The sequence below is a fragment of the Thamnophis elegans genome, chromosome 12 (assembly GCF_009769535.1).
Source record: "Thamnophis elegans isolate rThaEle1 chromosome 12, rThaEle1.pri, whole genome shotgun sequence".
In the NCBI taxonomy this organism is placed as follows: Eukaryota; Metazoa; Chordata; class Lepidosauria; order Squamata; family Colubridae; genus Thamnophis; species Thamnophis elegans.
The window spans coordinates 11,809,359-11,832,795 of NC_045552.1; the positions used below are offsets into that span (position 1 = coordinate 11,809,359).

The 23,437-nt window shown below is 43.8% G+C and overlaps 1 protein-coding gene across 1 annotated transcript in view; it reads left to right on the forward strand.

Annotated features, from left to right (window-relative positions):
* Nucleotides 1–4,554: 4,554 nt before the first annotated feature.
* LOC116515436 (synaptophysin-like protein 1) overlaps nucleotides 4,555–23,437 on the forward strand; it is a 29,120-nt gene continuing 10,237 nt past the window's right edge. The window contains exons 1-3 of the mRNA XM_032227477.1: nucleotides 4,555–4,800; nucleotides 19,437–19,555; nucleotides 21,429–21,639. Of these exons, the coding sequence (XP_032083368.1) occupies nucleotides 4,732–4,800; nucleotides 19,437–19,555; nucleotides 21,429–21,639 (399 nt within the window). The 5' untranslated portion in view covers nucleotides 4,555–4,731. The remainder of the gene's footprint in view (nucleotides 4,801–19,436; nucleotides 19,556–21,428; nucleotides 21,640–23,437) is intronic.

The window sequence follows — 23,437 nt, forward strand, 5'->3', positions numbered from 1 at the left end:
AAGTCCCAACCAGCTGTTTGCTTCAAAGTTGTCAAAGTTGAAGAATGAATGAATGAAGACCACGTATCCATCCACAGAGGTCCCCAAACTTGGCAACTTTTAAGACTTGTGGACATTCTGGGAGTTGACGTCCACAAATCTTAAAAGTTGCTAAGTTTGAAGACCTCTGATCTGGTATCAAATATCATATCCTAGCTAAGCAAATAATGAATTGCGGCATTTCTATGTTATTTGCTCCAAAGAAAAGAGGGAGGGTGATGGATATGTCTGACTTCCTAGCAGGTGAAGGGAGTTTCCCATTGCAAAGCTTGCGGCTATGAGCAAAATAGCGAGAATTATCCTGCACCTAAAAAAGAGCCAGGCATTCGGACAAAATCAAATATCAACAAACGCTCCAAATATTTTTGAGAGCAAGAAGAAAAGCATGTGATCAACATAGAGTTCAAGATGAAAGTTTTATTATCCAGACTGGCTGTCATTAGGTTAAAGAAAACTCCTTCCAGCCACCTTATTTAAACTTTTGTCAACCTTTTGGCCAGGGATTGCTACTCAACAGTTACATTGTGGTCCTTTTTATCAAGAATCACATTGTTGCCTATAATCTATGCACATAAAACCAGTCCTGGTTGAATCCTGCCTTCTCTAAGTCTTATTTTGCTTGTTCTGAATGGAAATTGTTTCTTGTTCCTAATCAGTTAATGTTCATTGCAACTAATCCAAATAATTTGCACACATCTGCACACATGCAACTGTGTACAGTAAAAGTTACTGCCAAGTAAAACTATAATGACTGTAACATTTCAAAGAAAATCCCTCAAAGCAGTGAAACAGTTAACATTTATATTTCATTTTATTAAAAAATTGATATTTGATTTTTTTTAACAGAGCATTACATCCAAGAAATAATAATGTTAAGCAACCCTACCCTGGGGAAATACAGGTTTACTTAATAAAATTACCCGTATTTTTCAGAGTGTAAGACCCTCCGAAGTATAAGACAGACCTAGATTTTGGGGAGGAAAACAAGGGAAAAATATCTGCCTCTGTCTCTCAGCAATTTGCCTCCTTGCAACAAATAGTACAGACAATATTTTGTAGTGTTATATTTCAGACTACACTTGTACAGATGCTGTTAAAATTGATGTGCTTTCTGGAAGTATAGTTATTCTCTGCTATTTAAAAGAATAGCACTTTTTAAAACAATAGCACGGGGCCTCTTCAGATGAAGCATTTATTTTTAAAAATAAAAGTTAAGTTGTCTAGAATAATAAAGCATTCTTTAAAAAATAAGTCTAATAATTTGAACATTCTATAGGCATTTATCACATTCTTTAAAAAATAAGTCTAATAATTTGAACATTCTATGGGCATTTATCGTTGACTTACCTCCTTGCAGCAAACGCTCTGATTAACACGAGAAAAAAAATCTGCTTCTCATCAATTTGTCATGCAGAGCAAACAGCAAGTTTTACTTTCAATTGATCATCAGCTGTTCCAGGCTGCCCCTTTTGCTGCAAAGCGGTAAATTGCTGGGAGACAGAGGCCAAATGGTTGGGGCCGGTGGGTGGGGTATATATAAGACGCACCCAAATTTTCACCCTCTTTTAGGGGGGAAAAGGTGTGTCTTATACAAGATGTGTCTTATACTCTGAAACAAATACAGTAATACTTTTTGAGATCAAGTCTGGAAAACTTTCAGTGAAAGAAATTTTCTAGCGTCAAACATTTTCCACATCAGACATCTGGCACTTTCAAAATTGTATGATGTTTGTTGGTTCAGGTGATTACTTTAAAAAAATTGAGGAGGAGTGATTTTGATGTAACCAAAATACATGTGCTATATATTGAGTTGAATATACTAAATGCAATCATATTCTTTCATAAGGAGGTACTCCAATACCATTTTTGGGGTGGGATGAGAGAATGTAGTCCAGAAGTAACACTTTTTTTCCTTAATCCATGTTTCTCAACCTTAGCAAGTTTAAGATGTGTTGAACTTCAGTTCCCAGAATTCCCTAGTCACTGAACATTGGCCTAGACTGAACATTTCTTATCATTAGTTTAAGAAAACAGAAGGAGGATATTGATTAGGAATGAATGAGCTCTGAAGGACTGATTTGGCAGGAGGCTGGACTAAATGATCTCAAAATCCCCCAGTAATATGTATAATTTTTCACAAGGAATGAACATACTGGCAATTCGTTTTAAGCAGCAACCGTCTCACTGGAACGCCCAATCTATTAAGGAGCCTCAATACTATGTGAATTTAAGAAGTGGCTGTAATCTTGGGTTTGAGACATTTGGGATTAGAAACTTCACTCTTTTAATAAGGATTAGTGCCAGAGAAGAGGGAGGGGGGAAAAACAGTCACTCTGCAGTGGCCACAAGAACTCAGGCTACAAGTTTGCAATTTAGTATTTCAACAGAATTACTTAGTGATTAGTAAGCGATTTTCTTACTGCCACAGGAACTGTGTTTTCAAGAGCTTCAAGCTTCAGTAGATCTAGAAACATGGCTTATGCAGTTGATCTGTTTTTGGACATGGAGAACAGCCTGGAACATTATCTAGTTATTACCAGACTTATGGTGGTTTTAAGCCATGTTTCCTCCACCCCACCAACTTTAAGTATGGATTTCAACTCCCACAATTTCCCCAGGCAGCATATAGTACTGGCTGGGGAATCTTGGGAGCCGAATTCCACTCATTTCCTCAATGTTCTGAGTTTGAGGAACATTTCCTTAAGCTACAACTCGGACAGCTATCGGTTGTTGGATAGCTCCTACCCACTTAAGTGTTTGAGCCTGCTTGGTATAGCATCAACACCTCACCTTCGATGGAAGATGATGATGATAACAGGAAGGGACCTTGGAGGTCTTCTAGTCCAACTATCCCCAAACAGGAAACCCTATTACACCATTTCAGACAAATAGTTGTTCAATCTCTTCTTTATCTCTTACCTACCTCTCTTATCTATCGTATTTTTCGGAATATAAGACGCTCCGAAGTATAAGACGTACCTAGCTTTGGGGGAGGAAACAAGGGGAAAATATCTACCTCAGCCTCCCAGCAATTTCCCTCCTTGCAACAAACAGCAAACAGAACAGACAATATACACTGCTTGTAGTGTTATATTTCAGACTATACTTGTACAGATACTGTTAAAATTGATGTGAATATAGTTATTTTCTGCTATTTAAAAGAATAGCACTTTTTAAAACAACAGTACGGGGCCTCTTCAGATCAATCATTTATTTTAAAATAAAATTTGTTAAGTTGTCTAGAATAATAATAAAGCCGTCTTTAAAAAATAAGTCTAATAATTTGAACATTCTATAGGCATTTATAGCTGTTAATTTACCTCCTTGCCGCAAACAGCCTGATTAGCACAAGGGGGGAAAAATCTGCCTCCCAGCAATTTGCCTTGTGGGACAAACAGCGTCTCACTTTCCATTTCTCTGATCATCAGCTGTTACAGGCTGCAGGGATTTCTATAGTCTGTTGAAGCCTCTCAAGCCCTGTTTGCTGCAAAGAGGTAAATTGCTGGGAAACAGAAGCCAAAGAGTTGGGACCGGTGGGTGGGTAGGGCTACATTCAGTGTATAAGAGGCACTCACATTTTCACTCTCTTTTGGGGTGGGAAAGGTGCGTCTTATACTCTGAAAAATACGTCTCTCTTCCCACTTATGACTGTTCCATGTATCTTTAAACTTGATATTATTTTGTTTCCTAGTATAATTTGATTGCTTATTTGCAATCCATGACTTTCACTAAGGGTTGTATCTTATGATTCTTGATGAATTTTATATTTATGTACACTGAGAGCTTATGCACCAAAGACAAATTCCTTGTGTGTCCAATCACACTTGGCCAATGAAGAATTCTATTCTAGTCTATTGCATTGTTCTTGATGAATGTATTTTATTCTCCTTATGTACACTGAGAGCATAAGCACCAAAGACAAATTCCTTGTATGTCCAATCACACTTGGCCAATAAAGAATTCTATTCTAGTCTATTCCATTGTTCTTGATGAATGTATTTTATTCTCCTTATGTACACTGAGACCATATGCACCAAAGACAAATTCCTTGTATGTCCAATCACACTTGGCCAATAAAGAATTCAGTTCTGTCCAAAACCTCCAATGTTGATGTTTTCTATTTAGTCCTGTCCGACTCTTGGAAAGCAGCTTTCAAATATACTTGTTTTCTCCAATGAATTCCCTCAAGCGACATGGCTAAAATAAGAAGGGGGGGAGGCTAGGTTAGGCAAATGAAGGGCCACGGCCCACCAAGCCAAGGAAACGGTTGTTCCCCCACCCCTCAGAGGCTGAGAGGGCCGACACAGCAAAAACGGGCGAGCGGGGCGCTTGGGAAATCCAGCAGGCCCCGGAGGAAGAGGGCTCCGTCCGTCCGCTACTAGAGAGGGCCTGGCCTGACGGGAGGCTGCCGGCCAAACCAGCGCGCGCTCCACCCCGCGGTTCCAAAGGTGACTGTCACCAGTGGCGGAGCCGACGCCTTGCAGCCGCGGGGCGGAGCGCCAGCAGCCAGCAGCTCCCCGCCAAGCCCGGAGCGAGTGAATCAGGTAGGAGGCCGGCGGCCCCTTTCGGCCGTAACCGCCTCCTTTCCGCCACCCCCCACGCCCGCCCTGCCCCGCTCCGCCTTCCCCGAGCGAGAAACCGAAAGAGGCGCCTCCCTTCGCGCTCCGCTCGCTCGCTCGCTCCCCGCTGGAAATGTCCGGGTTTAGTTTGGATCTGGGGCCGGTCAAAGAGCCGCTCGGCTTCATCAAATTCCTCCAATGGGTAAGTCAGTGGAGGCGGTGGGCGACGGTAGGCGGCCGGCCCAAGCAGGGCCCCGGCGAGTGCTGCGCAGCGCGTAAGAGTCAGGATGCCGCGCAGCCCCCCCCCCTCGCTTCCCTCCACCCCGAAGGGACGAAAAACGGGAAGGCAAATGGAGCAAACCGAGTGAGAGGGGGGCGCCCCGCGCGACTGCAAGGGCACTAGTGCGCGCGTGCAATCCGCGGGTTCGCGCCCGGGGGTGTTTTTTTTTCGGGGGGGGGTGTTGCAGGCGGTTCCTTCTCTCCCCCCTCCCCTTTCCCGCTTGTCCCGAGCCAGGATCGAGTGAACTTTCCGTCTGCCCGCCCTGCTTGCACAGTCCAGTGCCTCCGCCTGCATTTTTTCCCATCTCCCACCCTTTCCTTCCCGTTCTTCTCTCCCCCCGCCCGCTCCCCCCCCCCCAAAAAAATAAATCGTCCTCCGGATTTATAAACACAGGCGTGGCCTCCGGGCTGCAAAATTGAATGCTTGGATTCCTTCGAGGAAACTTTTCCACACCCTTAAATCAAGGGTCTCCAAACTTGGCAACTTTAAGACGGGGTGGACTTCAACTCCCAGAATTCTCCAGCCAGCTGACTGGAGAATTCTGGGAGTTGAAGTCCACCCGTCTTAAAATTGCCAAGTTTGAAGTCCTCTGCCCTTAAATCCTCCGGCGGTCTATTTTGGGGAGTTTTTCCTCTCTCTCTTTCTCTCTCTCACGCCCACGCCTCCCCTCCGTTCGCATACTTGGCGAGGTCTTCGCCACGTGCCTAAAGCCGCGGAACCCGCCGCGAGAGATCCAAAAGGGTGGCTCCCCAATCCAGAACGGATTCCGCCTGAATCGATTGGGTCCCCTACCACTACCACCACTTTCTACGGCTGGCCTCTTTTCCCAGGCATACCGGATCCAAAGCGCCCGTTTGACGTTGCTGGAAGGAATCCAGAGAGGCTTCTAAGCGATTTGGGGGGGGGGGATAGGTTGAAATGGAGATCTTTAGCGGAGGGGGGGTTTGCAGGGGAAAATGATCATTGGGGGTGTTGTCTGATCCCGGGGCTGCGGAGGAGTGAAATGGGCGAGGAAGCTATTGTGTAAGTTTATTCTTGGGGAAGAGAGCAAAATGGCATCTCTATTTGTACTGCTACCAGATGGTGTCCGTTTGCAAGGCAATTCTGGCCCTTGTTTCTATTTCCTGTAATGCGGCTTGATTTATTGATAAAAGGCTGGCGGTTCAGCTGCAGGTTAGACAACAGGTTAAGACAACAGAAAGAGAGTGTTTGTCGTTCAGGCTTGAATTGTGGAGTCCTTGGTACAGGTCAGCCCTCAACTTTTGACCACAATGGAGCTCCAAATGTATGTTGTTAAGCGAGGCATTTCTTGAGTGAACCCGTTTCACGCCATGTTTGTTTGAAGTGAATCGCTGAGGTTTTTAAATTAGGAACACAGGTTGTTGCTGGCTTCCCCACTCATTGCTTGTCAGAAGGTCGCAAAAGGGTATCATGGGACACACACACACACACACACACACAGGACATTGCAACCGTCATAAATGTGAATCAGTTGCCAAGCACCTGTATGTAAATCCTGTGACCCACTGCAACCGCCGTAAGTATGAATGGTGGTCATAAGTCACTTTTTAAAGAGTCATTGTAACTTTGGTCACTAAGTGAACTGTTGTAAGTCGAGGTTTACCTGTACTCTATGAGCTTGTAGGTAACAGCTTGTTAGAGATGCTGCCTGGCTGGGTAATGAAAAGTCTGTTAGAACAGGGGTCTCCAACCATGGCAACTTTAAGACTTGTGGACTTCAACTCCCAGAATTCCTCAGTCAGCAAAGCTGGTTGGAGACCCCTGTCTTAAAAAGCATCCAGATTCAGAGAGTTCCAAGGACTCCATACAACAGTTTAAACCAGGATTTTTCAAAGTTGGCAAACTTCAAGGCGTGTGGACTTCAACTCCCAGAATTCCCCAGTCAGCAGTTAAAATCCAGACATCTTATAAAGTTTCCAAGTTGTTTTTTTTTTTAAAAAGCCCCACTGGTTTAGAATATATTATGGTGGTCAGCAAATATTGTGGGCCCAATTGGCAAAAAGAAAGCTCAGGACCGTATTGGTTGGAAAAATGCGGAAGAGGCCTTTATCCTGCAGTGAATAGCTAAAATGATGATGATATTGTGGGGTAAGATGACTGGTTTAATGTTTGTTTGTTTTAAATGATTTCCATCATTCATCCATTTAATGAATTCAGTGTCTGAATTCTGGGAAAGAAAAGCATTTGAATATTAATGAAATCCCCAGTGTTTACTTCGTTGGGAATTTGGGGGTACCTTAAATGCAAATTGATGTATATCTCTCATGGAACACAATTTACATCATCCGATTCTTTAACATTGCACTGCATTATAGTTCGTAGCACAATTAGTCCTCAACTTACAACTGTTCGTTTAGCGACTGTCTGAAATCACTGGAAAAAAGGGATTTATGACTGATCAAAAGATCAAAATTCAGGAGCTTGACAATTAGCATTCATTTAGAACGACTGCAAAGATACCAGAGTCGCTATTTCTGATTTTCCCAGCTGGCTTCCGACAAGCAAAGTCAATGTGGGAAGCCAGATTCACTTAATGACTGCTTGGTTCATTTCACTGTGGCAAAAAAAAAAAGGTTGCAGAATTAGGAGTGGCTCACTTAAGAGCCGCCTTGCTTAGCATCAGAAATTCTATTCCTAATTGTGGTTGTAAGTCAAGGCGAAAGCACTCTCAAAATGATCAGTTCTGCCTGGGAGTCTTCCAGAAAAGTAGATGCGGTAGCGTGTTCAAATGCTTCCCTGGGTTTAAAACAACAAACGGATGCAGCAAAACGGAACATGTCCTTGCAATACCTTTGCAAAAAAAGCTGTACAAATCAGGTTTGCGAGAAAAGCATCAGAGCATGAGTAAGAGCATGATACGCCCAAATACCTGAGTACAGTACCTGATTGTGGATCATGGCTTTCATAGGATTCTGTTTTTAATATTATATTAATTTCACAAGCCTTTCAAACAGAGCAGGGATTGTAAGGGGTGGATTCGTAAGTGCTATCTTAGGGAATCCCGATAGACCTAGATTGAAACCAGGCTTAATAGCTGTGACTGTGAATGGGATCTTAGAATCTTAGTGGAGAACCAGCTAAACATGAGCCAACAGTGCGCAGCAGCGGCCATAAAAGCCAATGCAATCCTAAACTGCATTAACGGAGGGATATAATCAAGATCAAGTGAGGTATTTACTAATACCACTCTATAAACCCCTAGTAAGACCATGCCTAGAGTATTGCATTCAGTTTTGGTCACTACACTCTAAAAAAGATGTTGAGACTCTGGAAAGAGTGCAGAGAAGAGCAACCAAGATGATCAGGGGACCCGAGGCTAAAACATATGAAGAACGGTTACAGGAACTTGGCATGGCTGGTTCAGTGAAGAGAAGGACCAGGGGAGACATGATAGCAGTGTTCCAATATTTGAGGGGCTGCCCCAGAGAGGAGGAAGGGGTCAAGCTATTTTCCAAAGCATTTGAAGGCCAGACAAGGAGTAATGGATGGAAACTGAACAAGGAGAGATTCCACCTGGAATTAAGGGGAAATTTTCTGACAGTGAGAACCATCAACCGATGGAACAGAAGTTGCCTTCAGAGGTTGTGGGAGCTTCATCGCTGGAAGCTTTCAAGAAGAGATTGGCCTGCCATTTGTCAGAAATGGTGTAGGATCTCCTGCTTGAGCGGGGGTGGGGGATGCTCTCATCCGAGGCTTTGTCTTCTGTTGTGAAAAACTATATAACAAGGAGAATTTAAAGTACAGCTTGGGTAAAGAAGTTGCTTTCAGTTTTGTTTTTAAGTTAGAGTTTGCTTTTGAGGTGGAAATGGGAGAGGCCTAATTAGAAGCACACTAGAAGTGGGAGATGTTTCCTATCCAAGGAGGGTTTCCATCTTGGCAGGAAAGATCTTCAACATTTTTAGAGGAATACACAATCCATTAAATCAGTATTATGATTTCTAGCCCATCCCGCTTCACTCTAAGTTAAGAGTAAACCGTGCTGTGCTCTAAATCATGATATTGATTTCATCAATACTGATTTGCATTGGATTGATGTTCTGGCCCATGCTTTATTAACAGTAAGGTGTTGTGGCCCGGCAGGAGCCGTTGGAGCTGCCACCAGACTCTGACAGCGAGGGGCCTTATGAGTCGGCCCTGGAGGATGTGGAGGACCCTGGACAGGGTTCCGACTCCGAGCAGGGCGCAGAGAGACTGGTTGGCCACCAGGTGGCGCCTGAGCCTTGGATCAGTGGGGAGGAGACAAGAGAGAGCGATCCAGAAACCACCTATGAGTTGTTCCGGGATGCACAACTACATAATTGCAGGAGGTAATTACACTCAGCTGATGCTCATTAAGCTCCTCTCCAGATTATAAAAGAGACTGCTTGTGCCACGCCCTTCTTGCAGAAGTCAACGTTAGGGACTAACGAGAAACAAACTTGGCAGGCTGGATTGCTGCCAGAGTTTGTTTGCATTGCTGCCAAGGTTTGTAGAACTTGTTGCCAAAGTGCTTATCTCTTTGTTGATTTGGCTTTCAGCCAACGAGAGTCTGGACTTATTAAAAAACATTCTCATTTACGTTTGTCTCGGCTTTCGTTCCTGGACGGAGGAGGGGGGTCAGAACAACAAGGTAAAGGTAAATTTTCCCCTCGCACATATGTGCTAGTTGCTCCCAACTCTAGGGGGTGGTGCTCATCTCCGTTTCAAAGCCGAAGAGCCAGCACTATGTGGCTGGCATGACTAAATGCACGGAACGCTGTTACCTTCCCACCAAAGTTGGTTCCTATTTTTCTACTTGCATTTTTACATGCTTTCAAATTGCTAGGTTGGCAGAAGCTGGGACAATTAACGGGAGCTCACTCCGCTACATGGTACTAGGGATTCGAACCGCCAAACTGCCAACCTTTCTGATTGACAAGCTCAGCGTCTTAGCCACTGAGCCACCGCACTGAGCCCTTCATTAACAGTAGAGGAGGATTAAAAATACTAAACAGGAAATGGAAGACCGAGTGCTTTGATAGCACTTTCACTCTGCTTTCCGTGAGATTTTGTTCTTCATCATGTGCATAAAAACAAGTCACTCCATAGCAGGAAGCTTGTTTGAGCTGTGCTTGTATTGTTTTACTCCTGCAGTGTACTGATTAGATATGGGTGGTGACCCCATAATTGTTTGGGGTTCCATGGGTGAAGCACAATTTTTTTCACACTTGAGGTCTTCTACTCTTGAAATTATAAACTCCATCAGCAGTTGATGGTACCAGGAAAAAGGTGCATTTATTGTGGGATTCATTTTATTTCTGAGTCTTGTCATGTATTAGAGCCGAGGTGGCGCAGTGGTTAAATGCAGCACTGCAGGCTACTTCAGCTGACTGCAGTTCTGCAGTTCGGCTGTTCAAATCTCACCGGCTCAGGGTTGACTCAGCCTTCCATCCTTCTCAGGTGGGTAAAATGAGGACCCAGATTGTTGTTGGGGGCAATATGCTGACTCTGTAAACCGCTTAGAGAGGGCTGAAAGCCCTATGAAGCTGTATATAAGTCTAACTGCTATTGCTATTGCTATAGTGGTGGCGCAGTGGTTAGAACACAGTATTGCAGGCTAATTCTGCTCAGATTGCCAGGAGTTCGATTCCTTCGATTCTAACTGGTTTAAGGTTGACTCAGCCTTTCATCCTTCCAAGGTCGGTAAAATGACGACCCAGATTGCTGGGGAAAATATGCTGACTCGGTAAATCACTTAGACAGTACTGTAAAGCAGTGGTCCCCAACCTTTTTATCGCCGCGGACCAGTCAGCCTTTGATAATTTTACCGTGGCCCGCTGAGCGCGCGCAGGGGTGGGGGGGCGTTGTTCGCGACGACACATTGATTGTTTATATATCAGATTGTTTTGATTAAACAACTTTTATTTTATTGTATTTAAACATGCCTTACAAAATAAAATACAATTACATAAATATAAAGTGCAAGGCTACGCTACTAGCGCTGTCTACGCTAGCCCTACGTAGCTGCGCAGGCGCTCTTAGGTTTTTTTCAGGAATCGGCCAGCGCTGAAGCGCTGAAAAGGAATGAGAAGGGCGGCGCTGGACACAGGGGGGCGGTGGGCCGCTGGTGACGTCAGAGTGCCACCAGCGGTCCAGTAACACCCCTTGTGCCAGTTAGCCCTAATTTGCATACAGAAAGAAACTATGGCCCCCGGCCGCTGCAGCGATCATGGCCCCCGGCCGCTGCAGCGATCATGACCCCCGGCCGCTGCGCGGCCCGGTGCCAGGTACTCCGCGGACCGGGGGTTGGGGATCACTGCTGTAAAGCATTGTGAAGCAATATAAAAGTCTAGGGGCTATTGTTATTTGTGCTGTCACATTTGAGGTTACAATCTGGCACCAATTTACAGAATACAGAATTAACAGAGTAAGAAGGGACCTTGGAGATCTTCTAGTCCAACCCCCTGTTCAAGCAAGAGATCTATACCACTCCAGAGAAATGCCTTTTTCAACCTCTTGTTAAAAATCTCCAGCATTGGACCCCCACAGCTTCTGAAGGCAACCGTTCCACTAATTAATTATTCTCACTGTCAGAGGTAGCCATGGGTAAACACTCCTGGATCAGAACTCACCAGCCTGACCACCAGTGACAGAAATAACAAAGTGTGATCCAAAACATCTGGAGGCTGAGTTCAGCTTAGTGTTTGTTGAAACTTGGCAACTTTTAAGATGTACTGGGTGGACTTCAGCTCCCAGAATTCCCCAGCCAGGAGGAGTTTTATGCCGAGTTAAAGGGTTTGAAAAGGACCAGGGCTGGGTGGTATATCTCTACTCGGTGCTTTGAGCCATTTCAGCATAGTTCTGAAATCCAGGCACCGTTCAACAGGCTTTCCTTCTTCTGAAATATGATTCATTATTTTCAGGCCTAATGATTTTCAATGGGATTAAATGTGAGTGGTTATATCCCCTTCCTATTTTTGCTTTGTAGTGTATTTCTGAGAATAAAGAATGGTGCGGAAAGTGGGATGGGGGAGCTACTTAAGCCTCATTGAGCTCCTTAAAGAAAGCGTGAGCTTCTAAACATAATAGGGACTCCATTTTTGGAAGAAGGATTCTTCTTTTCTCATGGGAAAAAAATGCCTCTTCTGCGGCATTGCTTGTCACATCAAGCAAGTATACATTTGTATTCAGGCAATGAATGCTACCTAATTAGCACTTAGATTTATATGCCGCTTCACAGTGCTTTACAGCCCTCTCTAAGCCGTTTACAGAGTCAGACTGTTGCCCCCAACAATCTGGGACCTCATTTTACCCACTTCGGAAGAATGGAAGGCTGACTCAACCCTGAGAGCTGGTCAGGATCGAACTCCTGAAAGTGGGCAAAGTTAGCCTGCAATAATGGATTCTAACCACTGCGCCACCGTGTTTTTTAATTGCTGACTCCTTGATCATTAGAGGTAGTCCTCAACTTACCACCAGCCAGCTAATTTTCAGGTCTCTGTCGTGCATGCGTGGGGGCCGGGGTACATGTGGGAAGTCCATGCACGGGGGCAGGAGGCTCATGCACGTATTCATGGGGCGCATATGCATGCGCAGGGGTGGGGGAGTGCGGCGCCTCCCCATGGCCCATTTTTAGCTGCAGGGATGCCTACTAGGCCCAAAACAGGGCGCGGTGAGGTCACTCATGCATGCACATTGGAGTGTAGGAGGGCGGCTCGTAAATGCGCGTTGGCGTGCAAGGGGAGCGTGTGCATGCAGGGGGAGCCCGGGGGTCCAAAACAGGGCATGCGGGGGGTGTCGTATGTGCATGCACATTGGAGTGTAGGAGGGTCGCTCGTGGATGCGTGTTGGAGTGCGGGGCAAGTGTGTGCATGCAGGTGGAGCGTGGGGGCGTCACGCATGCATGCGCAGGGGGCAGGGCACGGGGTGTGTGTCTCGTGCACACATTGCATTATGGGTGCAGGTGCACATTTTCAGCATGAGACAACAAAAAGGTTAGCCATCCCTGCTCTACTCCCATGTAAGAAACCTAGATCCAACACAAACACACAGCCCGGTGAAGTCCATTGCCAATTATTGGCAGTTCGCCTTTCACCGCAAGCAGCTCACTTTCTCGTGAATACATCCTAGCATGAAACGTGTTTGTATTTTTTTTTTAATTTTTTTTATTGTTTTCATTACATACACAAAGAAAGAAAGAAAAAACGAATCATCTTTGGTTACATCTTGTAGAAAGCGTGTCCATTGGTACAGATACATTTCGTGCGTTTCTTCCACAATTATTACCTATACTTCATTCAAATTAAATTGTACGTTTTAGAATTTATGCATTTTACCATCATTGTATTTGATTACAGTTACTTAAACTTGTTTTTTTTTTTTCTAAAATCATTTATATTTAAAGACACAAACCACCTACTGGCACATTTTCACAATCTCAATGAATCTGCCATGACTTTACATCTTTATAACATATTCTAAAAAAGAGCCAATTAGTAGGATATCTAACATTCCCTCCCCTTTTTTCCTTCCCAAATCACTAATTGGCGCTTCTGTCCAAATTACTTTCAGTGGTACAACACACCTGTATATATCATTAAATATTATCCATTAACAATATGTTTGTATTTTTGAACTTTGTCCTGGCGCCTGACTTCTTGCAACCGGACACCAGATGGCACAACCTCACATGCCCAGAGTCTCTTGTCAGACAGGTGACCATAATGAATTGGACAGGTAGGCAGATAGATCGATGTAACAGCCAGCACAGCTTCTGTCTCTGCACTTGGATGTTTGAGGAGCAAGCTCAAAAGACGTCCAGTAGAAATGCCTGGGAGAAGAAAATTGACGATTCTGAAATGACGACAGCTCCCACATGATCATGTTGGGCAAAAATTGTTCCAAGAACTCAACGTAAGAATAATTTTGCCAGATGAAGCCTCCAGGCAAGCATTTCGTTTCTCCCAGGGACCAACCAGAGGCCTCTGGCTCCTGGCAATGGAGAGAGGGAAACAAATCCCTCTGTTGTTATTCTTCGCTTGGTAACCGATATTTGGAAGCCTGCAGCCCTCAACATGGATTGAGTGTCACAAATATTTTAACCGTTTCTGAAACGGAAAGCGTTCAAGTTTTGCGTGATTTGGGTTGCTCTCTGCTGCCATTTTCCCAGTTGTATTTTATCTTTATTTTATTTTTTTAGGGTTTGGCAAAGAGAACTATTCAGGATTATGTATGCCCTGTAGATTTGTGGGTGTATTCTACAATGTAAGAGCATTATCTTGGCATTTTTATTCTTAATCCCTTCCCTAATGATCCCTAGTATGGAATTTGCTTCTTCTAACAACTCCTGCATTGAACTGATTTCTTAACTGAGCTCCCCCTTTCCCTGGCTTGTTAGAGATAGTTCCGACACCAAAATCACTTGTTTTCACCCCAAACATCATTGGCTTTACGCTTAAACTGAGTGTGCCATTGGGTGATCCCCTCCAGCTCTTCACAATCACAGTTGACTTCCCCACTCTGAATACAGGCAGTCCTCAACTTATGACCACAATTGGGACCAGAATTTCCATTGCTAAGCAAGAAGGTTGTTAAGTGAGTCGTGTCCAATTTTACAAGCTTTTTTTTTTTTTTTTTTTTTTTGCCGTAATTGTTAAGTCACTTTAGCTGTTAATCTGGCTTCCCTCATTGTTTTGCTTGTCAGAAGCTGGCTGGGTAGGTTAGAAACAGCGATGACATGACTGTGGGACTGTAGGAGATGACCAGGCTGAGCCCGAGGGAGGAGTCAAATGAGTCATCAGTCTCGAGTCTCTTTGTACTGACAAACAGGTCCAGTCAACCTTGAATTCCTTTGACTCTTATTTATCACCAATTGGCTTGAACCGTTAGTAGCTCAGATTCTTGTAGAAAACTTAAGCTTGCAATAAACCTTTGCATTCATTTGAACTGCCTGGATTTCCTGATTTCCCGCTCTTGACCGTGTCATTGCAATCATTGTAAATACATGCTGGTTGCCAAGCACCCAGATTTTGATCACATGACCATGGGGAATGCTGCTGGTTGTAAATCATTCTCTTCAGTGCTGTTATATCTTTGAATGGTCACTAAATGAATGGTCGTAAGTTAAGGCCTACCTGTGGTTTGGCATTGTCAGTGTCGGGGTTCCAAGTAACACCCCCAACGAAAGGAGACTCGGAGGCTTGAGGTTCCTCAAAATTCCATTTTATTAGAGATGTCATATTGGCACATCTGGGGAAACCCGAATCTGAAAGCTTCCAGGTTTTCCCCACCCAAATGAAAGTCCACGTCCCTTCCCCTGCACCCACACGTCCATCCCATGGTCCAATCAGCCACCGTCCCAACTGGAGATGCCTCCCAGTCACACCACTCCAAGTTCAGTGCAAAATAACCTTGACTATCTGAGAAAGGAATATTATTTTGACTATATATCTCCCATACAACCCCTCCTCCCATTTTCCCCCAGCATTAAATGTGGCCAGCTGGAAGGCCCGATGCAAAAGATGACTTCCAGACCTGACAGTCTAAACATTTAGCAGAAATATCCACCATGATCTGTGCATCATGGTGAACAGCCCAAAGATAAACAACCAATTCTTCAGGATTTCAATGAAATAAAAATTGACATCTACAGGAGTTCAGCTGGCATTCCAAGCATACCCAGGGAAGGAATGGATATGGATGCAGCTATTATTCCCATCCTCCTTTACATGTTCAGCTATATAGAGGTGGGCTCACACATTGCATAAATCTCCAGTGCAACCTTAGCAGGTTCTTTGAACCCAAAGTATTTTGGTTTGTAAATCGTAGCTTATGACAGTAGTACATATACAACCCCAGGTACTGACATATCTTGTTTTATTGTGGCTTCACAGATATTGTGGGCTGTTTTTTGTTTTCTCCATAGTGAGCGGGGAGGAGTATCCAGATTGGGTTGACCTTGTCCTCTCATGATTGGATTGAGTCAGATAAGCTCTTTGGGCAACTCCCCCTGGCCACCAGGAAGACCCCAGTTATTGACTCAATCCACTCAGTGGAGGTTGCACCATTATGGATCTCCAGAATTAAAAGGGAAATCAATTTGGACCCGTCGAATCTTGCCTCCCTGCACCGCGCACAGCCGCCTCCTGCAGGAATGGGACTGCCACAAGCCCCCTGGAGCGGCATGCTGCCCAGATCCTTCGCCAGTAAAAAGATTACGACTTCTGGATGGTTAGCATTTTTTTTTTAGCAATAAACTATTTTAATTAAGGTATGTAAATTTTTTAGTCATAATTCTATTGGACATTTAACAGACTACAGTATAATATAAATATAACTTATTTATGCACTGGGAAACCAAAACATTTATGCGACTCGCCTTATAGTGATATTGCTTTATTGCAGTGGTCTGAAACCAAACCCACAATATTTCTTGGCTATAAACATATCTTACACATTGTTGATTTATTTTCAGCAAACTATAGGTCAATAATCATTTGTCAAATGGATAGGTGACTCTGGGTGGTTTACAATGGTTAAAATATTTTTAAAACGGGAGACTAATACCAAAAAACCCCACAAAAATATCACAAGACAAAGGAACAATGATGGCAAAGAAAATAAACCCAGAGGGGAATATAGAGGAAGACAGGAGTATTAATTGTCCTTTTCAAACGTTGTGTTTTCTTTTAAACAGAAGCTAAAGACATTCCAGGCTGCCTTTTGACCTGTTCTAAAAATGAACTTTGTTTTTTTTAAAAAAAAAAAATTGTTGGGTGTTTTTTAATGATTTTGTTTATTTCATTTATTTATAGAAACACGATTTTCTTTTTGCATGCTACGCTGGATGACTCCGGGGAGGGAATAATATTTTTAAAAATGAAATTAATATGAATAGCATTAAGTAGTTTACGACACTGTCTTTGATTGGATGCCAAAATTAATTTTTAAAATAGATTTGGGGCAGAGGCAACAGGGATCTCCATTTTCGCTGGCAGAGGCGCTGCAGGCTGGTCCTTTGCTGTTTCGAGGGCGACCCCGGGGCCCGGATCTAAACACCCCATGGGCCGGATCTGGCCTGCGCAGCTTGAGTTTGACTCCCCTGCTCTAATGGTATTTCAGGGCTATTCCCAGAAAACCTGGCTGGGTCCTTAGTCCTCCTCCACATGTGGAGATTTGTAGGTATGCTATTCTGATGTGTGATCATCCAAAATTAACCTTTTGTCTTGCCACTCGTTTTGCAGCCCAAGGTGTGATTGGTTGTGTTCGATTTCAGCACTTCTATTCACATTGGGTAATAATGGTGCAAGCCTGTTGCGGAGAGAGGAAATGTGTGCAATAGCACAAGGAAATCCAGAGCCAGAGGGCAAAATTCTTCTCTTACCTTCTCCCTTTAATCCGTAGGACATCCTGAGTGGAGATGACCATGAGTCGTTCCTGGGCTGACTCATTCAACTTTCCATTGTTCGTTGGTTGCCCTTCACAGTTTTCACAGTTTCACAGTTAATTCCAAACTGCAACCTTTTGGGGAGGAAAGATTTTGTGCTAAGCAATAACTGAAGCCAGTTGTAAAATGTTGCACAACAGGTTCCTTGGGCTTTAAGTATGGTCATTACTTAGGAAAGGGGGCAGGCTAAGATGTTGAAATAGCAACCTTGGCTTTTCTTTATAGGAATGAAATGTGTGTTTCAGGAATTTCTGGATCTAATCTCACAAATTAAAAATGAAAACGGCCTGCTTTAAATTACTTTACTTTACTTTACTTTATTGTCATTGCACCTCGTACAACAAAATTAAATGCCATCTTCAATGGACATTATAACTACAAAAATAAAACAAACACACATCCTAGGCATTTTATACAATTGAATTGAAAAGCCCCTGATATTGCATTAATATTGCACTATGCAGTAGAATTCAATGTACTTACTGCCCTGGGACAGAAACTGTTTTTCAGCCTATTTGTCCTTGTTTTTATTGCCCTGTACCGTCTGCCAGATGGTAATAGATCAAAAAAATAAAAAAAGGGTGCCTGGGATGAGATGGATCTTGAAGAATGTTTTGAACTTTCTTAAGGCAGCGGGAGCTAGAAAGCTCTTCCAAAGAGGGGAGAGGACAACCAATGATCCTCTGAGCAATGACGTTGACCCTCTGGAGCACTGTCCTATCTGCCACTGTGCAATTGGCAAACCGTACACAGGGCCAGTAAGTTAAAATACTCTCTATGGTGCAGCGGTAAAAGGTCACCAGCAGTTTTTCATTCTGTTGTTGTTTCCTGGGAACGTCTCAGGTAGTATAATCTCTGCTGGGCCCTTTCGACCAGTGTTGTAATGTGAGCACCCCAGGTTAGCCTGGAGGGATACACACACACACACACACACACACACACACACACACACACACACACACACACACTCTATTTGGAACCCAAGGAAAAGTGCAGTGAAGCCTTTTTGGTAATTAAAGCAGCCGTGTCGTCTCCCAAGCTCACCAGAAGAAAATGCGGTTGCTTTAGCCATTTGAAGAGAATTGCTTTAAAAAGTGTTTCAAGGACCTCTTTGGATTTGCACAGCCTTAGTCAACAGGATTCTGGGTGTTACTCTTTATAGTGGAAGTGGTGACATAATTTGCAGTCAATCTGACTAGCTCAGCCTTCCTTAACTGGCATGTAGTTTTGACTGTGTCCTTAAGAGCACTGGAAAACCTAGAAGATAAATTGGACTAAAAGTCTCTCTTTGCAGGGATAGGGACTCCAATGCTCTGTGTCTTACAAACCCAACTCACCCCAAAGGGTCGCCATTATGGGGAAAATAGGAGGAGAAATATATTCACCACCTTGAGTTGTTTATAAAAATCATCCTGCAGGTAGGGTTTGATACATAAATAAAACTAAAATTGTATTTTGATAAGGGCTTTGATAACATTTTCCACAATTTGAGCATTAGTTTCTTCCTTGTCATGCGGCAAACAGTGCCTTGCATCCTAGTTGAATACAGTGGCACCTTGGTACTCCACTGCTTTGAAACTCATCAAATTTGGTACTTAATGTATTTTGATATAAAAACTTTGTCCCGGTACTTATTGTTTGTTTGGTACTCAACGCACAAGCTACAACTTGTTGATGTCAGCTTCTTTATGACTCATTACATTATTCCTTACGAGAAAATATTGTTTGGTGCTCAGCATTTTTGGTACTCATCATATTTCCCAGAACCAATAACAATAAATACCAAAGTACTGCTGTATATTTTTTTTTGGGGGGGGAGCATAAATTATGGGATGAATCCAGCCATTGGAGCTTATACCTTAACCATGTGCAAACCTCATCAGTTTTCCAAACTATACAAGGTAAGAACCCACTCTCTGCTCTCTTGAAGTTCTTAAGAGATCTCTGCTGAAGTGTGATTCAAAGGATGGGCCTCTAACCAAGCTTTCAAAACATGTGAAGTTTGGAAGATGGTTCTGAAGAGCAGAAAGAATTATGGATTGCCCTTGTGAAGACCAATACTGCGTTTGCTTCTGTCTCTGGAAAACATCATTAATGTGTCACTTTCTTACCCCCCCCTCTCAATTTCTCATAGATATTCTCCATTTTCGCCTTCGCTACCTGCGGTGGATACAGCGGGAAAACATCTATAAAGCTCACCTGTAAAACTGGCGACAATTATACGTGGATCCGGGATTTCTACTATCCTTTCAGGTGAGAGCATGCCACTTTTTAAAATCCACTTGGTGGTTCTTCTTTGCATCTGCCTCTGATCAAGAAAAATTGGAGGTTGGTGAAGCCATCTGGAGCTCCTGGTGGAAAGGCAGGATCTGAACCAAATAAATGAGCGAATAAATATTTTTGTTGGAGAGATTACAGTAATCAGGACATACATGGTTACAATATCCCATGACAGCTGAATATTTGGAAATAATTCTCAAACTCGGTGCACAACCCCCCCCCCAAAAAAAGGATGGAAGTGTAACTTTTATCATCCATTTTCAAACACTTATTATTTATTTATTATTAAAATTTATATGCCGCCCAATCCCGAAGGACTCCGGGCAGCTTACAAAAGAAAAAAAGAGAAAGAAAAAATAAGAAAAAAGACAGTTTAAAATCACAAAACCACATGCATTCATTCTAACCAGGGCTGGACCTCAACTATGAGGTCAACAGCCCCAGGCCTGCTGGAACAGCCAGGTTTTAACAGCTTTCCTGAAGGCCATGAGAGTGGGTAAGGTCCGGATCTCTGGGGGTAGCTGATTCCAGAGAGTCGGACAAGCCACAGAGAAGCCTCTCCTCCGGGGGCCCGCCAGCCGACACTGTCTGGCTGACGGCATCTGAAGGAGGCCCACTCAGTGGGATCTTATTGGCCGCTGGGATATGTGGCAGTAGGCGGTCTCGTAGGTACGCTGGCCCTAAGCCATGTAGGGCTTTAAAGGTCATAACCAACACCTTGAATTGCATCCGGAGACCAATTGGTAGCCAGTGCAGCTCGCAGAGGACAGGTGTAACTTGGGTGTACCTCGGTACACCCAATATCGCTCGCGCGGCCGCATTCTGGACTAGCTGCAGTCTCCGAACTTAGCAAGCATTTTCCTCGTGGCTGGTTCTATGGAAAGCATTTGGAATCGGGGGAGGATAAATGCTTTCAATCTTTTTGTTTTTAAGTGGCTGAGTACTATGCAGGAGTCCTCACTCACCAATTACTTGTTGCAGAATCTTACAATCACATGATCGCCTTTAGTCCCTTCCTTGCCACCTTCCCATGAGCAAAATCAACGGGGAAGCCACTTTGATAAGACCCCCCCCCCCAACCGTTCTGCAGTTTTGTGGAGTTACACCATCCATTCCCCTGGGCTCCCTGCACTCTCATGGCATGATGCCATCTTTTCCCTTGGCATCGCTGTGTTCAAGAGGTATTGCAGCACCATCCTTTCCCCTGGCCTCCCCCAGCTTGCATGTGGCCACTTCTGAATTTCATGCTTGATGTGGACAAGAATGTAGTTTTGACTTTAGGTTTTATAGCAATAGCAGTTAGATTTATATACCGCTTCATAGGGCTTTCAGCCCTCTCTAAGCGGTTTACAGAGTCAGCATATCGCCCCCACAGTCTGGGTCCTCATTTCACCCACCTCAGAAGGATGGAAGGCTGAGTCAACCTTGAGCCAGTGAGATTAGAACCGCTGAACTGCAGATAATAGTCAGCTGAAGTGGCCTGCAGTACTGCACCCTAACCACTGTGCCACCTCGGCTCTAATCTTTATAGATTAGACTGATAGATCTTTATAAAAATGGCTTGTTCATATTATTATGGAAAAATAAAAAGTTGTGATTTGATGCACCTGCCTTATTCTACTTTAACAGAGAGAGTTGGAAGTCAATGTTTCTTCCCCCCCCCCTTCCTTCACTTCTCTTTTCCCTTTCCCTTCCCTCCTCGTTGTTCTTTTATTTACTTTTGTGTTTTATAATACCTAATATCTTAATTAAAAATGTTTGAAATAAATTGCAATATTCGTGACATGATACGCACAGGCAGGCCTGCATGGGCAAAGAAATGTAAGTTTTTCCTTCTTGTCACCAGGTTGAGCAAAATTTCCTTCGGACCTCTGGAACCAGAAGCAAAATGCAACAATACTTGGCTCAATCCCACCTACTTGGTGGGAGATTTCTCCTCCTCGGCGGAGTTCTTCGTCACTTTTGCAGTTCTCGTGTTCCTGTACTGCATCGCAGCCTTAATCCTGTATCTCGGTTACATGCACTTGTATCGAGGTGCTGGGAAGCTCCCCATGGTTGTAAGTTCATATGATCTGGATTTTTATGTTGTTTTTCTATTATTTATAGCCCTGACCTGAAAGTATAGCAATAGCACCTAGATTTATATACCGCTTTCCAGCCCTCTCTAAGCGGTTTACAGAGTCAGCCTATGGCCCCCAACAATCTGGCTCCTCATTTTACCCACCTCGGAAGGATGGAAGGCTGAGTCAACCTTGAGTCTGGTGAGATTCGAATTCCCAAATTGCAGGCAGCCAGCAGAAGTAGCCTGCAGTACTGCATTCTAGCCACTGTGGCTCTGGTATGCATTTTCCATGGATGGAAAACTATCGTGTGTGCCATTTATCCCTCAGATTAATTTATTGAGTGTGTAGTTTTGTTTTTACTAATAAAGGAGAATATTTGTAGCTGAGGGTTGGCAGGTGGGGTTCCTGGTGCTCTCTGAGTTTTCTAGTTTTCTTGCAGACGTTTCGTTACCCAGGTAACAGGTTTTTTTTTTTATTCATTTATTTTTAATTTATATCCCACCTTTGCTTTTTTTATAAACAACTCAAGCCATGCCTAACACTCCCTCCTCCTCCTCCTATTTTCCCCAAAAGAATCCTATGAGGTTTTTATAGGACTGAGAGAGGGACTGGCCCAAAGTCACCCAGCTGGCTTTCGTGCCTAAGGTGGGGCTAGAACTCACAGTCTCCTGGCGATTGGCCCAAAGTCACCCAGCCAACTTTGATATTTAAAGCGGGATTAGAATTCATAGCCTCCCTTCTTTTTGTCAACAAACTTTCAAAAGCGAACAAGGCTTCTGCCCTTTGTGGCTGGAAAGCTGGGGTAACTAAAGCGAACGTATACCATATTTTTCGGAGTATAAGACGCACCTTTTTCCTGCAAAAAAGAGGCTGAAAATCTGAGTGTGTCATACACTGAATGCACCATTTTTTGCCTCCTAAAAACCCGCCCCCTTATCCAAAATGGCTGTGCAGAGCCTTTAGGAGGCTTTCAGAGTGCTCCTGGGGGCTGGGGAGGGCAGAAATGAGTGAAAAATGGGCCATTGTTTGCTCACTTTTGTCCCCCCACAGCTCCCAGGAGCACTCTATAAGCCTCCTAAATGCTATGCATGCCCTTTTTTTGACAAAAAACGGGCCATTTTTTGCTCAATTTTGCCCCCCCCCCCCCAAGCTCCCAGGAGCACTCTATAAGCCTCCTAAATGCTGTGCATGCCCTTTTTGTGAAAAAAATGGGCCTGTTTTCGCAAAAAACGGTCCATTTTTGGGAGGTCTGCAAAGTGCAAAAACTTTTTTTTTAATTTGCCTCTTCAAACCCTTGGTGTGTCTTATACTCTGAAAAATACGGTAATTATTTAACTGAATCTGCTTTATTAATCTTGAGCAGTCCAAGGATTTATCATACCTTGCTTTCATCATCCATTTATCCCCACTGAATCGCATGCCTCTTTTTTTAAAACCTGCTTTTAAAAGTAAATTTTAAAAGCCTTATTCTAATGGCATTTCTCCAGGACGAATATATATTCCCCTCTATTAGAAGATAAATGTTATAGGGAAGACTGTTATTTTGAATAAAAGCAAGAAAAGTGTCAGGCCTAAGCAACCAGAGCCACTTGTAAATAGCTAAAGTTCAGCAACTTTATTGCCTGTTGCCTATGTTACAAGAATCTCACCAGACTGCTTGCCTTCCACTGGGAATGAGAAGGTAAGGCTTTGTGGATCTTGGAGGAGGTCAAACCTACGCTGCTTATTGCTGCACAAGGATTCCAAGCTAGGGCCTTGCTTTACCCCTCCTTCCAGCATAACTGGCAATTCC